Here is a 17,112-nt window from a genome sequence, read left to right as displayed (position 1 = left end):
GTAATCAAATAAAGATATGTCCTTGATATGTCGTTTTTATCATTGCCCAACACAACAGTTATTCCCACAAGAACGTGATTTTCAAAAAGGTCAGATGTGCCAAGAAGTCGTTTTGTGCCTATTGGGATAAATAAGAATGTAACATTTCTAAATGCATCCCCTTTAAACTACTTTGCAGCGCTAATGGGAATTGGAAATAACCAAACCTGACTGTAACCATTACGCTTGCTCAGAGATGCAAAAATCGATTGTGAAAATGTCAATTTGTTAAATTCATTTTTTAAAAATAAAGAGCACTTAAAATAGCATGAGAGCTATTTTGCCTCAATTAACAACCACTTCAGTTTAAATGTTCGAAAAAAAAATTCGGAGACTTGTGTTCAATACTTTGACAATAACAGCACTAGTCATACGAAAGAAAATAAAGGAGGTATATTTTATTCTTAACTTGTCCTCATTTGACGAATATACAAAATTAATGTAAAATACCTTTTCATGTTCATAAGAAATGTCTGCAAAAAGCGAATCGATTGTACGATACCGATCGTAAGCATGTGTGTACCTATCAACTGATCATTAAAGTGATGACACCTTGTGCACATGAACAGGTATGGGTAACACATGTATTATAAATGTAACATGTTAGGTGTTAACGTAATCAGTTTATGACACATGTTTATTGTATACTGGTGTCTGGTGGTGTGTTTACTCCACTATACAAGACAGTATTGAGCCAGACAGCACATGCTACATCCACAGTGCTTTACATATCTTGAGGTGTCTTTTATGTAATCAGGGGCGGTGAGGTAACCTAGTGACTAAAGCGTTTGTCCGTCAGTAGTGGCCTGGGTTCGATTCCCCATATGGTTACTGGGTGTGAAGTAAATTTCTGATGTACCCCGCCGTAGTATTGCTGGAATATTGTTAAAAGCGGCGTAAACCCTAACATACTCACTCACACGCACTCTATGCAATATACCGCATGTGAACACATATTCTGCGAATGCGTAAGTCTCGGGTTATTTACTGACTGACTGAGTTTAGTTTTACGCCGCTTTTAGCAATATTCCAGCAATATCACGGTGGGGGACACCAGAAATGGGCTTCACACATTGTGCCCATGTGGGGAATCGAACCCGGGTCTTCGGCTTGACGAGCCAACGCTTTAACCACTAGGCTACCCCACCGCCCCTCTCGGGTTATTTATAAAGCCTTCTGCTTCGATAGTAGTTTATGCATAAGTGAAAGATTCATCAGTTCTTAATTTCAATAAATCTTTACACCATGTGGAATATGTAATGCTTAGTTTTGTCATGTGGAACAGAAAAGGACGAAGTTCACTAAATCTCGGTAGCGAAACCTTACGAATGCTGCTTGAATAGATTGGAAAAATAAAAAATGCAACGCTCATATACAGCTGTGGTAATATTCTCGTAAGAATACTTTTTTGGAGGTATAGAAAACACCTTGTAAAAAACAAGCCATAATGTTTATCTGAACCGTCCGAGACAGTTGCCTGTAGTTCTGGATGTAAGTCGTGTTTTGGTTCACAGAAGACGAAACCTTTGGAGTACGCGAGATATATAAGATCGTCTTTTTACGTATTGAACAAACACAATTGTAGACTGTGGAAACAATGGTTGAAAAAGGCTGGGCTATTTATAATATCGAACAAAACGGTGAATCTGTTTGAATGACTGCTGTACTATTTGCACAGGGGAAATGTATACATTTGCCACAGAGAGCAAACAGTGCCAGTCGGGACGATGATATACTGTACCACATTCACTTGCAATGCGATGCTAACCAATTTTAACATTTGTGCAAGTCGTAAATGTTGGTTTGGAACTTTTTAATTAATGAGCAATAAAAATATCGTAGTTTACATAAACCGGAAGTGCCTACCTTCGTTTCAAAGATGGCGGACCGCCGCCCTCGCCTGGCGACAGGTGGGGAGGGTTCGTTTTCTGTCTCAGAGCCGTCTGTGAGGCTGCCTGAACTTAACCTCCTCTGGGGCTGAAACAGAAGATGAAGGGTTAACTCGGATGTAAATCAAACAAGATAGGAAACTGACTGAGATCAATTGTTGAAAGGTGGCGTCTCACGTGGAGGTTTACACAAGTTGGCTTCATGGATCGAGGGCAAGGATGCAAGGATAAGCTTATGTATTCGAGTGAGTTTAGTTTTACGCCGCCTTTGGAAATCTTCCAACAATATCACGTCGGGAGACGCCATTAAACTGCTTCACAGATTGTATTTGTGTGGGGAATCGAACCCGGATCTTCGGCGTGACGGGATAACACGTTTACCAAGCTTACATTTAGTCGGACGCTACATGAACAGTGTTTTGCATATACACCTACCAAAATATACATAAACAATCTTTGATGAAAACCTATTAATTAATCTCTCAATATTGGGTGCCACTGACGGTTTGCATACATGATGTGTTTTTGAATAAGCATCATGGATACGAAATATATAATCTATATCTTTTGTCCTTTAATTTGGTAAAAATCGTTTACATTTGCTATGGCAATACGTCCCAATGCATTTTCGTTGCGACGGTGCAAATTTCCTGCATTTACGAAGATCCATCGGTGATTATAATCAAATACAACTCACACAGTAACCGCGTCAGTTTTACTACAATATTGCATGTGCACCTTGAAGAGGCGATATTGGCATGGTTAACTGACAAGCGCCAAGTAGTCCATTGCAAATAGGTGGTCAGACAACCTTCGAGCCAAAATGAGACAACATAAATGTTGACTGGTTTGCTTGTTTGATTGGTTGTTTGTTTGTTTGTTTGTTTGTTTGACGTTGCACTCAACAATACATCAGCTATGTGACAGCCCTACGGGAAACCTAGCCTAGTCAATTGAAACCTCGTCCATGCCTCAAACCTCAGCATTAAAGCACTCGCATAAGCACTTTTATAACATTATGTGACACGGTATAGGGACCATGTTGTTGATAACCCACACCATTGTGCCGAAATAAAGAATAAATACAGCGCTACATATTTCAGCCAAACCATCAAGCCTGAAACAAATATCTAGTGACTGACATCATGAGCATCTATCCACACACTTGGATATGATGACATACATCTACAAAAATCAGCGCGCCTGACCACCCGGTCCAGTTAGCAGCTTCTTACTTCAAGCATAGGTTGCCGAAGACCATTTCTAAACTGGATTTTCAATGGAGGACTTCGCTGTACAGAGACCTACAGTACAAATAATTTTATCAGTGGCTAACGTGCAAGGACCTAAGTTCATTACTCGGTCGCAGTCTGCAATTTCGCGACTAAAGCACAGGGAAATCGAATGTAATCGACTGTAGACCTGACAAATCAGGGATCGATAGCGTGAACATCTGTCTGCATTACCGGGATGCAATGCCTCATTAATTTAAACAGTCCCCAGATGAAATTTTCCTGTCGACATTCCACAAAATTCCAAGCCATCAGTTCGAACCGAGACGTATTTTACGACACACTTTGGCAACTGGTGACCGACAGACCCCTGAGTTGATCAGGGCAGTTACTCTATCATAGCAATCCAATTTTCTTCTAATTCGTTGAATCTTCAACGCTCATGGTGTACATGGAAACAGAACTATCTGTTATATCAAATGGCAGCATAGGCACAGGTATCTGTATCATCAATGGAATGTTTATCCAATATAAATCATTTGTTCTCGTCATTCCATTAGTCAGAATGTTTACAACAACCTTGAAATCGATTATAATAATAGCACACACGCGCCTCTGTGTGTGTGTGTGTGTGTGTGTGCGTGCGTGCGTGTGTTGGAGTACATAAAGCGCAAAGCGTCTCTGATGGACACGCTCGTATATAGCAAATCTTTAATGGATTTTACATCAGGACGATGTACGATAAAGGGTTCTTCAGACAACAGGTCACCTCGACCTAGGGGCTCTATTATAGGAAGCTGTTTGAAGCGACGATACATTTGTCCCCATTGTGCCCCGTTAATCCGAACCTCTTTCCTCCGAAACTATATGGTCCGGATTAAAGGGGTTTCACTGCACATGCATGTTGTTTAACAGTCCTGCAGTTTTATGAAAATTATTCATGTATTAACATATAAAACCGGTAAAGATGTCATTCCTGAAATACATGCACATTCAATGTCCGAAGGTGCGGTTGCTACAGGTAGACCAGGACAATTACCCTATCATTTATTTATACATGTACTTTACTAACACAAAGTCCGTGGTCTAGACTACCAGTTGTCCGATTTCCATTTTTGTGGAAGCTGCGGGTTAGGCGTCTGACTTTGTGTGCTAGCGATTAGGTAGGTGCCTGACTCTGAGTGTGGGTTCGAATCCCTGATGGGACTCAACCGAACAAAAGTACTAGAATCTGTACTTTACTAAGAAAGTGTAGTCCCAAATATAACATATGTTACTTGACTAACCCAAAATGTATTTATATTATACCTGAGTAATTTATACACAGCAATCAATATTTCGTGTATACCTTAGTCTAAATATGTCTTCATAATATCCTACATATTTATATATTTATTTATTATATTATGTAACATGCTATGATGCATAACATATAGATACAGTTAGTCCAGGGTATAAATGAAACACAACTACTGACAATCACTTAGTCCAGTGGATACAGCGTTAAATAGGTTTGTTAATTTGGAATTTTGTTTGTCGTGATCATTGTACTTGGAACGGCCCTGTGTGGTTTAACGGGGATCAACTGTTTGTTTTTGCAGGGTGTTTTATTTATATAGGCATACGCTAAAACATCAAACAAACCTTTTGTCGACTATGGTATCCGGATTATTGAGGTAGTAAATTGGTTGTAACTCGGCTGTGAAGGCTGTTTCAGTTATGCAAGTGTTTGCTTGATGTAGGCTAACAATCCAAACTGACACATATACATATTCCACTTTGATGAAACCCACAATGTGCTGACAAATCAAGGGTTATAACGAGGTCAAATCAGGGACTCGAACCCACAATCAGCAGAACCTAAGGGATATAACTCTGTGTAGATACCATCACACATAAGACAATTGGATCACCTCGCCCCTACAATCAGATTACGAGATTGTCAAATCTGTCACCAAGAAGACAAACGGCATGTCCGAGTCCTATTCTCTGATCGTGTTACAGAGGCCAAATCACGATGAAAGTCGCCATATAGAGAGATAAATACTTCTACACTACCAGCTGCTGACCAGGCCAATTTCGTATTGATACCAGATTGACGTGATGCGATAGCCTTAAGGAAGATTGGGGAGTGATATTCTTAAGGACGATTTATGAGGCTTAAGCTAGCGGTCATCCCGCGGACGAGCGGCGCTGCTTGTACATAGTACACTTAATAATAACATCCTCATCATGAATGCAACTGGTTATTCATAAGATATCATTATTGTTTTTAAATAAATGACTTTTAACATAGGTAAACAGAACTGACTGTTACGGGCCTACCATGTAATGAGCTGAGGTTCCTGAGAGGTTACTGAAAGCAAATATTTTCTCGCAGAAAATGACAAAAATATGATTATAATTAAGACGGTTGACAGGAAGACGACAGTGTTTGCCGCAATACGTATTGTTGAAAAAGGTTTCCTATCATCTTTTTATGACGGTTTAATGTTTTAATTATATTACATGGATTGTGTGAATATTGTACAAAAACCTCAATCAGCGAACATCTTTGAGCGGCACTTTAGAAGTGTGGACGTGTAATATGAACAAACTGTATGTATAACAACTTCTTTTATCTTATGTGTGACGTTAAATACAGAATCCTTTACCGTTTTCAAGCAGAACAAAGGTACAAGAATCTGTATTTAAACGTCGCATTCACGAAAGAGAAGAACTGTTATCTATAAAGTTTGTTCATTCTCCATTGGATCATGAAGATCATTCTGAAACAACGGAAAACATTGACGCAGCCAAAACAAACACAACATGTACTGCATGTGCTTATGAGTGCTCGTGAAAGTATTGCTCTTGACAGACAGTATTTGTGTGCACCTAATTATTTGTCATACGTAACTATTGCTTGTACTGTTACATTGCATTCCCTAAAGCCTATCCTTTCACTTATTTGGTAAATATAAGAACTCATCTCTTAGATATCATGTTTCTGTTATTTACTGTATGGATCTGAAATATGGGGTTTTAAAGAGTATTATACCATAGAAACAATTCATTTGCTTGCCTGTAAAAAGTTTCTGAACGTTGTTTTGTCAACACCAAACGCTATGGTTTATGGTGGATGTGGGAGGTTTCCATTGTACATATCATCTTACTGTCGTTGTTTAAAATATTGGTGTAAAATAATTAATATACCTGAACATCATTTACCCAAACAAGCCTTCAATATGCTTTTACATCTTGATTATCTTGGAAAGAATAATTGTACATCTCATATTCGCACCTTACTATTTAGATATGGTTTTGTTTGTATTTGGTTATCACAGACAGTTGGAAATGCAAATATGTTTATTAAACAGTTTCGTATGCGGGCTATTGATATGTTTAAGCAGGAATGGCATTCAACTATTAATGAAAGTTCTAGATATGATTCATATCGTCAATTTAAGTCGTTGTGCTTGGGGCAGAGTCTTATCTTGCTCACCTTCGCTAGAGAAATGTTCGCAATGCTTTTGTACGTTTCAGATTGGGCCTTAATGATTTATTAATTAACCGTGGAAGATATTTTTCTATGGAAAAAACCCAAAAGATGATGTCCATTCTGTTACATAATTGAAGATGAATTCCATTTTATGTATATTTGTCCTGTATATGAAAATGTAAGAAATAAGTATCTATCGCAAGTGTCTTTATCTAAATCAATGTTGTACCATTGTCTTCCTTACTTCCCTGCAAAGAACCTCCAAAACAACACAAAGTAGCCCTATTTATACTCATGCCAATAATGGTTGTCACCCCCCTCCCCCCCACACCCACTCTCCAATTAAAAAAATTGAAGGGGGTGACAACCATTATTGGCATGAGTATATTTACAATGCATTTTTGTTAAGAAATTTGTTTAGTCAGAAAGTTGAGTATGTACGCTTTTGTTAATATGCATCTCTTTTGTATATGGGCCTATGACCTTTCATACAATACAAGAATTGAATTGATTTGAATACTAAGTTATCGTTAGCAACAACTCTCTCTCTCTCATACATACACACATATTATACATTATGATGAATTATGATGATGACATGATACAAGTGTCACTATATATTTTAACCTTCTACTATATATGTAAAACAATTTGATAGTGTTGAAATCTTGCACTTATAAATCAATACCAACACTGAGTTTCTTGTGACAGAAATATAATATCTTTATATAAAGCAATTTAGTTGTCAAGGTAGCCTTGACATTATATCCAACAAGCGTATTGAACTCGATATAAAATATAGGCCAAATTACAAATTTGAATTGGAAGGCACCTTGGCATTCTACGTCAGTCTCATAACAACGTGGCTTCGCACCGATAGGATGTGTAATGAGACAGTTTAATAGTGTCAGGGAAATTGCTCAAACTTGTTAGGAAGTCTATCAGACTTGTGTTATTAATGACGATGTTTCATAATCATTAGAATTACAATAGCCGACTAAATACAGCCTAACAACATCCGAGACTGAGAGAGACGTGAAAATGTGAAATTACATGTTGGTATGATTCAATAAAACACTGATTGATATATATTTGTGTCAGGGTTAAACTGATGTTCTGTAACAACTGAACTTGTTGACAAATATATTGTGTGTTTGTGGAATGATATACGGTGAGTGAGTTTAGTTTTACGACGCTTTCAGCAATACTGCCGCAATATCATGGCGGGGAACACAAGGAATGCGCTTCACACATTGTACCCATGTAGAAAATCGAACCCAGGTCTTCAGCGTGACGAGCGAAGGCTTTCAGAACAATACTATAAGGAATGGTCATTGAATATCCGAAGAAGGGGGGAACACGGGATCGGGGTAGGTGTTGTGTGTGGTTTGGGTGTGTGGTTTGGGTGTGCGTGTGTGTGTGTGTGTGTGTGTGTGTGTGTGTGTGGATGGGAGCGGTTTCTGCGGAGACTGGGTATATTTTCAACTACAGCTGCAAATACAGATGCTTTGAGAATTAAAACTATCAGCCTAAATATTTTTACTAAAACGACACAGCCACCTTGCTGCAATGTCATTTTAGTGGCAGACAACCTTGTTTGCGGTGAAAACCCAACAGCACCAACATCTCAAAGCGTCGGTCCCTTATCGGAGAGTTATAGATACGTCTTTCGATGACATTTTAAAACATTTATATCTATTTTTGCGTACAGCTGATCCTTCTAAAATACTGGAAATGTCAATCAGTTGTCCAGATGGGCCCGAAGTGTGAGGGAAGATGAGCTAGAGCCCATCAGTGGTGCTTACAGTGATAGATGACACTGTGTTTAGAAGTCTTGACAAAAAGCGACGTTCTAAATATGTGTGTTACTAAACGGTTTTACAACCCATGGCCTGGCAAGTGATCATTTCGCATTCGCGGAGCGATGTTGTGCCTGCGTGGCATTGTCTACAGCCCGTTGAGCTAACAACGTCTTGGAGATCATATATCAAAGATATTTATTGTTGGTTGGGGATGTTCAGTTGTTTCAATGTCACTTCTTTAAATAAAGCATGGCTGACCAACAATATCGTATAGATCGTATAGCAGACTGGACAGCTGAGGTTCTTTCAGCAGGAAATGGGAGGTACGTCATTTGGGATTTTGAAGTCGGGATGGTGAGGAAGCGTAAGGTGAGATTGATACTGGCTATAATTGAAATTGAACAGTTTTATCACAGCTTGGAAACGGTAAAAGTGCTATCACAAATATCTGTTGATGCAATTATCGATCTACCCTAGCTACTTGAAGAGAATACTCTCAAAATCAACTGAAGGCTTTGTACAATTATTATTAAGTTATTATCATTTCGCTGAACGTTGAAATTACTGTTACATGATGTTTCAATATGCACCCACTACCCTCCACAATTATCTGAATCCATCATATTTGTTTTCCCCCGAAACGTCACGCGATGACGTCATCAACAGCAGCTGTGTCCAACAGTGCCCACTATGACGTCACAATTGCAACACCGCATCAGCAACGGCCGTCACCGAAGACGGAATGGGACCCTGATTGAGATGATCCTCCTCTGCAGTGCCTGGAGGTGGAGATCACTGAACTACTCCCACAAAGCCATTTACAAGTTGAGACTACAAACACATGCATACCATGGCAATTATCCATTGACAAATGTCACAACACAATAAGTGAGAGTACGCAGAACAGAACATATCAGATAAAAGGATTCTGTTTCTCGTTAATATGTAATGACGTTATCTGGTTAATTTGAAATGGCGACCTTTCGAAACCAAAAACAAATACATATCACAGGCCACTGAACTACTATTTTGAAGCTTTGATTGAAGTCAAGTTCTTTTCTGCTTTGAAGTTTGCAATGACGTTCTTTCCACGGATGATGAAAACTAGTTTGTATGCAATCTACTTTTAACATGATTCTGCATTTTGTAATACATCACGTGCAATCTTTCTGTTGTGATCTAATAATCATTTACGTCCTTCATAACAACACCGACGAAGTATGGAAATGATCTATGACCACACAGAACCATCCCAGAGAAATCCGGTCTAAAACGATTTAAGTATTCTGACAGTTTAGAGTTATGAAGAAGGCAAGTGGGTCAACGCTCTTGTTGAAATAACAGAAAAACCAATAAATTCGTGAACAGGAGTACAATGGTGCAAGTTATAAAAAATACAACGATCCATTACTTCATGGCCACGTGTTCATGGGACACTAAGCACATGTATATCCGGAGAAAAAATAATAGCCAGCGCAAACATCATTTTTCCGTCTTGTACTGACAAGCTGATCTAGTGGTCATTAAATCCTGTCTCGCGCTAACGGAACGACAAGGAGATGTTCCTTGTGATTAGTTCCGCCTCATTAGATGCTTAGTCCAGCGTTGTGGAGGACGGTAACATTAGGGTTGACATTCCCAGGAGATTATATACCAGTCATATTGCAACCAACAACTTATCCAAGAGACGACCATCAAAGACACTTAGAACAGACCTTGGCTGGGTCCAATTGAGACGTTGAAGTTGTCGGTGTGGGTTAACGACATCAACTGCCCCCAGTTACTGAGGGATCATGACGTAAGCGGTAAGGCAAGCAGATGCCCCTATAAACCCCGCGTTGGTCTCATTTAAGGATTTGAAGCTACACCAACTCAATATTTGTGTAATCTGATGCAAATCCAACGGATAATTGCCACGCGGACAATATCCGTGCCTGGTGGGATGGTGCTTTATATACATGCTCAACGACCTGCTTGTACTCGTAGTCTCATTGTGACACGTCGTTGAAGATGGTGTTCTGTAGCCCACGTCGTGTAACCAATGACGTAGAAACTTAAACAACAAACACGGCATCTCCACATCACGTAAATCAACACCAGATACAACATAATATTGTATGTAGAGTATGCACAGCCATACGCCTCCACGTGGGTTGCCAGAAAACACTCAGTCGTGGAAGCAAACTTGATATAAACTGATAGCTGCTTGCTTGGTAACGGTAAACAAAACCCAACCGTCATAATATTGCTGTAATTGGTTACGTTACCTCATAGAAACATAGACAGAGGTAATCACTGCTGGAGAACAGGAACTGCCGTTCCGCACGTAAACAGGCTGATTACGTATAGATACAGTTTAAGTAGAATGTCTCGAAGGATGCCTTGAACACTGATCAGCACGGGCTGCATTGTGCATCTCCTATGTCCTCCCAAACACAATTTGTACGCTGTAATGTGAACGAATTCCCTTGTTGGACACAAACCTTTTTTCTTTACAATGGTTTGTCATGTCGATCGGGAGATTGAGGAGGTTATTGCTTGTGTTTGGAGTTAATGAACAGGTCTTCACCACAGAGACAAAGAAGTCGGAGTTAAATCAAATTGTATATGAATCGAGGTTATTATACCGAGTTGGGGGTCTCTCTGGAATTAGCTTTGAAAAAATATTTTCTTTAAAGGAATTTGTCCAGTAATACATATTCAGATAGGGTTAGAGTGGCTATCACCATGGGAGACAGACCATGACATACTCAGCTGGCATTCATAAGGGAGATACTAAATAGCCTTCCTTGTAGCTATGATAGAGGATACATGAGAGCGGTATAGTTTATATCTAACGAGGAACCCAATGCCTTTGACATTAAACGCCATACATATTTCAAGAGTTGAACTCTATATATACCTGTTTATTCCAACGATAGGATCACCTTTTTAAACATTGTAAATGATTCAGTATACTGTAAACCTCTCTGTGCTTATATTGTGAACATACAATTTATTCAGTCTTTAAACACTCCGGGCTATAACAAAGTAATATACCAGAAACATCTAATATTTCATGCAATACGCTGGTGTTCATCATAGAACTTGTACTGGTTTCCAAACAGCTTGTCAGTGTTAAATGTCGCCGTATTGATTTGAAACATTCTTCAAATATTCCAGTTCTCAAGTTTTGAAACTTCTTGCCGTGAGATCGTTTTCAAGCCACTTCAAATTAGCCAGACCCACTTTCCCCATTTTTCTGTTGATTTGCTTGTTATCGAGTGGAGCAGGCAATTGTCTAGCAGTACTTCGCCTGCTTGCTGTTCAATTCAAATTTGATTTTCATAATTATCATAAAGTAAATCGTTGATAATATGATTATCTCCAGCCAAGACGTTTAATGTTGATTCAAACACACGGAGGTAATGATAAAAAGTGCGCACCGTACCAATTTTAATCGAATTTTAAAATTCAAGAACACTTCCACCGAGAGGACGGGAATGCTGCCATTACATTCTGACAAGAACGAGGACAGAGAAGTATTGTGTACTGCCGATCAATCATTATGTGTGTATTATGTGTTCAAGGAACGACCCTATATTGCCAGTTTTCAGTGAGAGGACGGTTAGGAGAACCCAACACTCCACAGCGTTCTAAATATACCTGAAATCTGAGCGATGTTACAACGGTCCCGTCACTATTGTTGCAGCTCAGACGTAATCATGAAAAGAAACGTCCGACAACATACATAATCTGTTTTTACAATTATGTCTAGCAATTATAAATAGATGCTACTTATCTCGCTCTTAATTACCTGTGAATATGAACTTTCGTGACCGAGGTAACGATGTGAAATTTCTTACCGTAACCTCTTTCAACAGCTCCTCGGGTAGAATAATATGATCCACAGTGTACCCGCGGCAAAGTTTGCGGTTTTTTCTCCATATCTTTCTCCGCATCGACATATCCAAGAAGGAAATGCACACTTGGGGAATATGTGTAAATCTACTTACGAATATTTACAAAACATTGGCACAGATACACAAACGGCGGTAGCTCATCCATGGCAAGAACACAACACACTGTCATCGAATATTCCACATCCGACGAGAAGCCATGCCCGTAATGCGTCCTGCATGAACCTGTCAACACTAGCTATCCTTCCGCTGGGTAAGGCGGCCCAGACTGTGTTTATGGTCGAGCACGTGTGGTGATAGTGTTGGAACGGATTCAATTCAGTCTTGCGGCCGAATACATCTCCGTGTCACGGTGGGAAGCGAGTCGGATGCCGGGTCTGTAGTCATGATATTGATCACCTACGCGTGCAGCTTGTCAATCAGAGGTCGCGTGCGCGCGATCGGAGCAGACGACCACGTGCTACCATTGATGTCAAATTGGCGATGTGTTGAAGGATCGAAATTTGCTTTACTCGTGAAATCCGACGTAGAAATAGTATGACTGTGGAATTGTGGACTGTGTACATGATGTCTTCCCGAGTAACAAATATTGCCAGTATCGTTTACGGCTTAAACTTGAGAATGGGACTATCTTTAGTCGGAGAGAGAGGAGCGGGACACTTTTCAAATGTCAGAGAATGTTGGACTTCCAGCTAATGCATAATAACGGCACACGAGATGGTAATTTGCCATGTTTGCAGTGGCAAATACCAAATCTTCATTGCCACAAGGGTTTTCGCTGTCGTCGAGCAAATATTCTCCCAAACATGTCCTTATATGGATGAATCCGTTTGTCGTGGCACCACTTCCATCGATCGTCTGTCTGTTAACTCAACAGTCTGGGTATATCTGGTACAAAGATTTCGGATAAAGCGAAATATCGGTTAAAAGAGGAATAGTGTTACCACCCAACCGCAATCATTTGCGTGTTTGTTCTCATGGTGTGTTCAAGTTTGCGGGTGTGGGGTGTGTTCGTGCCTTACATCGCATTTTGCTGACAACGAATTCAGTTTGGACCAGAGAATCCTGTGATTGACGTTATGAGCATCACCAACGCTGAAAGCAGAGTTTATTGTACCACTACGTGAGTGGTGAGTGAGTGAGTATGGGTTTACGCCGCTTTAGCAATATTCCAGCAGTATCACGGCATGTCACACCAGATATGCTCTTCACACATTGTATCCATGTGGGGAATCGAAACCGGGTTTTCGGCGTACGTAACGAGCCAACGCTTTAACCACTAGGCTACCCCACCGCTCTGTACCACTACGGGTGTATGGTATGTGCAAATATAGTGGTTCAACGACATTGTTACAATATTTCAGCTGTATAACGTCCTGTCAGCTTAATGTTTTGTTGGGGCGGTGGGGTAGCCTAGTTGTTAAAGCGTTGGCTCGTCACGCAAAAGACCCGGGTTCGATTCCCCACATGGGTACAATATGTGAAACCCATTTCTGGTGTCCCCCGCCGTGATATTGCTTGAATATTGCTAAAAGCGACGTAAAACCATACTCACTCACTCACTCACTCAGTCGCTCACTAATGCTTTGTTTGTTGTTTTACGCCGCACACAGCAATTTTCAAACTATATGACAGCCCTCTGTAAACAATCGAGTCTGGACCAGACAATCCAGTGACTGACATCATGAGCATCGATCTACGCAATTTAGATACGATGACATGTGTCAACCAACTCAGCTCCGATCCCGTTAGTCGCCTCTCACAAGAACAGGTTGCTGAAGACCAATTCTAACCCGGATCTTCACGGGTTCAGCACAACGTAGGAGGTAAATGCAAGTGTTAGACGTTCACCACGTTGGTGAAACCCACGAGCCCGGGCTGGTGTTGACATGCCTAGAAACATAATCTGTCTAAACCAAGATTCGAACCCAGGAAAGTAAGGTCTCTGCTCTGGCGTGACAACGCGACGCTACTCTGCACAGCAAATTACCGTGATTTAGAAGAGTGGAACCTCACGAGTCCCAGGTTTTGAGAAACAGTAATTTCTATGTTTTGAGTAAATGAATGCATATGTTCGCATTTACGCCATCCACTCAGATTCCAATGTGCTTTTAATTTCCATTATATCACAGTAGTACCTACGAACTGACTTTCACTTTGTATGAGTTCATTCAGGCGAGGGAAATCCGAATGAACGTCGGAGCTATAAAGTGAATAAGCGAAAAGTTAGCATCCCCTCGGCAATAAATCAGCAATTCGACGACCCAGTTAAATTATACTATTTCGTATTTGAAATTTTGTAGAGGCCATGTTGAGAAGCAACATGAATAATTCAACAGATGCGATATTATACATAGCACAAGGTAATTCTCAGATTTCTACATTAACGAAATAATTGACTGCTTTTGCCTGTAATTGATATATACCTCATTAAGTATATATCCTCTTACCAGGACTCACATTTACAGCTGTCCTTCTTTATGGATACACAAGGACGTAGTGTTATTTCAGATATGATTCTCATTAATATTTAATTCTACTTCATTGCGATATTTGTATGTCAAGTGCAAATGTACAAAGCACGATTTCTGTTGCGTAGGCCGGTGGGGTAGCCTTGTGGTTAAAGCGTTGGCTCGTCACGCCGAAGACCCAGGTTCGATTCCCCTCATGGGTACAATGTGTGAAGCCTATTTCTGGTGTCCCCCGTCGTGATATTGCTGGAATATTGCTAAAAGCGGCGTAAAATTAAACTCAGTCAGTCTTTTGCGTAGCCGCTGTAACATAGACTTGGGAAGGTCGTAGCTGAGGTCGCATTGTGGTGTTGTGGTCGTCGGTGAGCGACACAAAACTCGTGTGCCATCATATCAGCGTTTTAGACATCAGGACTCGATATCTGATGGAATATTCATCTTGACGATGCGACATCAACCACGCCGACATACCCAATCAAGTGTGCAAAAACACGCTGGAATTCAAAGTAAAATGAAATAACCGTTAGTCTGCCCTACCTGCCGTCGACGTAGTCTCGTGTTCGGTATAGGCACAAAGGCGATGTCTGCACGTTTATATCTGTCGTTCCGGTTTTCTGTAATAGAACCCAGCATTACATTACATACATCAAAGTTATATTTGGAACATTTTAACAAAAAACTTGTCCATCATTTACATATTCACTGGAATGACTTAATGAATAAATTATTTTTATACAATTGAAATTTTAACTATTGCAATGTTATACAAAAAATTAGATATATCCCATTTTGTACCCAAACGTAAAGTATTTTGATGAAAATACAACTGTCAAATATAAATATTTGAGATGAATCAATTGCTGTGTCCGTTGAAAAGACGTTAATGATGCTGGATAATTACGCAGTGACGATGCGTGAACCTAAATGACGGTTACTGGAGGATGCGGTGAACGCGTACGTTGAGGCGTGCTTACAGCCATAGTACTTAGGAAGGTCGTATAGTGCAAAATCCTTCTCTACTAACACATTGATGGAACTGGAGTGACTTGATGGAGATACTGGTTAATCGTAAGGAGAATATGCACTGGAGGTTGGAAGATTGACAGATTAGACTGTAACTAACTACATCGGATACAAGCAGTGAACATACTTAGAAAGGTGGTTTTCTAGTAATCGCTGTGGAAACGAATATACATCATATCCTAATTTAATTTTCATCTGATTTCAGATGGGATACTTTGTCAACAGTTTCACATGATATGGCGTGGTTAAAAGTTGTTTTTCAAAGTAAAAGTAAATTTTAAGATAAAATACAGGCCAAATCTGGCTACAATAATATATGACTTTGAAACATTTTTAGAATCAATAACTTGATTTTGAAAATAAATAAAGGAAGGTTTCTGTATAAATTACCCCCCAAAATATATGTCAAAATATTTATTTTGGGAGCATGCCATTGAATAGCTACAACTTTTAATCTAATTTCTTGTAACCTGTTAACAAAAGAGTCATTGGGACAGCTGTTTTCAGCGAGTTGGGTTTAACGCAGATGTCAGCAGAACAGCAGGTATGGCAGGACGTGTCAGCGAAATGAGTGAGTGAGTGAGATTAGTTTTACGCCGATCTCAGCAATATTCCAGCTGTATGGCGGCGGTCTGTAAATAATCGAGTCTGGACCAGACAATCCAGTGATCAACAGCATGAGCATCGATCTGCGAAATTGGGAACCGATGCCATGTGTCAACCAAGTCAGCGAGCCTGACCACCTGATCCCGTTAGTCGCCTCTTACGACAAGCATGGGTTACTGAAGGCACATTCTAACCCGGACCTTCACGGGTCAGCGAAATGAGATTGAACAGTTAAACCTGTAAGAATATGAGCAACATCAACCTCAATGGCATGCGATGACATTGGAACAGTGTGAATGAATCCTGTTTTACACCGCAATAAGTAAAATTACAGCTAGATCAAAATCTCACAAACGCCAAGTCCCGGAGACGTGAAAATTATAGTCAGATATGTAATAATCGGGTTGAAGTTTACAGTGTTCCATTTCCCAACAGATCAGCCATTACCCTCCACTGGCCACACAAGGTCATATCGACACAAAGCCAGCCAGTTCACAAGGTTGACACCCGGTGTAAAACTAGTCAGCTGTTTCGACAAGCCTGAAACCCTGGTGCGTATTCAGATCTGGCAACCCGATGTGGTAGAATACAATGAAGTAAACATAAAATTTAAAATCATAATACATTCAACCAACTTCCGAGTGCCAATATCGAGACAACGTATGAGACA

The 17,112-nt window shown here is 40.1% G+C and overlaps 1 protein-coding gene across 7 annotated transcripts in view; it reads right to left on the bottom strand.

Annotated features, from left to right (window-relative positions):
* LOC124274678 overlaps positions 1–17,112 on the bottom strand; it is a 200,115-nt gene that overhangs the window by 71,553 nt on the left and 111,450 nt on the right. For all 7 annotated transcript variants that reach the window (XM_046710046.1, XM_046710041.1, XM_046710045.1 and 4 more), the window contains exons 4-5: positions 15,351–15,427; positions 1,906–2,016 (exon numbers count right to left, since the gene is read on the bottom strand). In XM_046710046.1, the coding sequence (XP_046566002.1) occupies positions 1,906–2,016; positions 15,351–15,427 (188 nt within the window). The remainder of the gene's footprint in view (positions 1–1,905; positions 2,017–15,350; positions 15,428–17,112) is intronic.

Source organism: Haliotis rubra, unplaced genomic scaffold (genome assembly GCF_003918875.1).
Source record: "Haliotis rubra isolate DU_JTF1 unplaced genomic scaffold, ASM391887v1 Scf193, whole genome shotgun sequence".
NCBI lineage: Eukaryota > Metazoa > Mollusca > Gastropoda > Lepetellida > Haliotidae > Haliotis > Haliotis rubra.
This window is presented reverse-complemented; position numbering and strand designations above follow the sequence as displayed.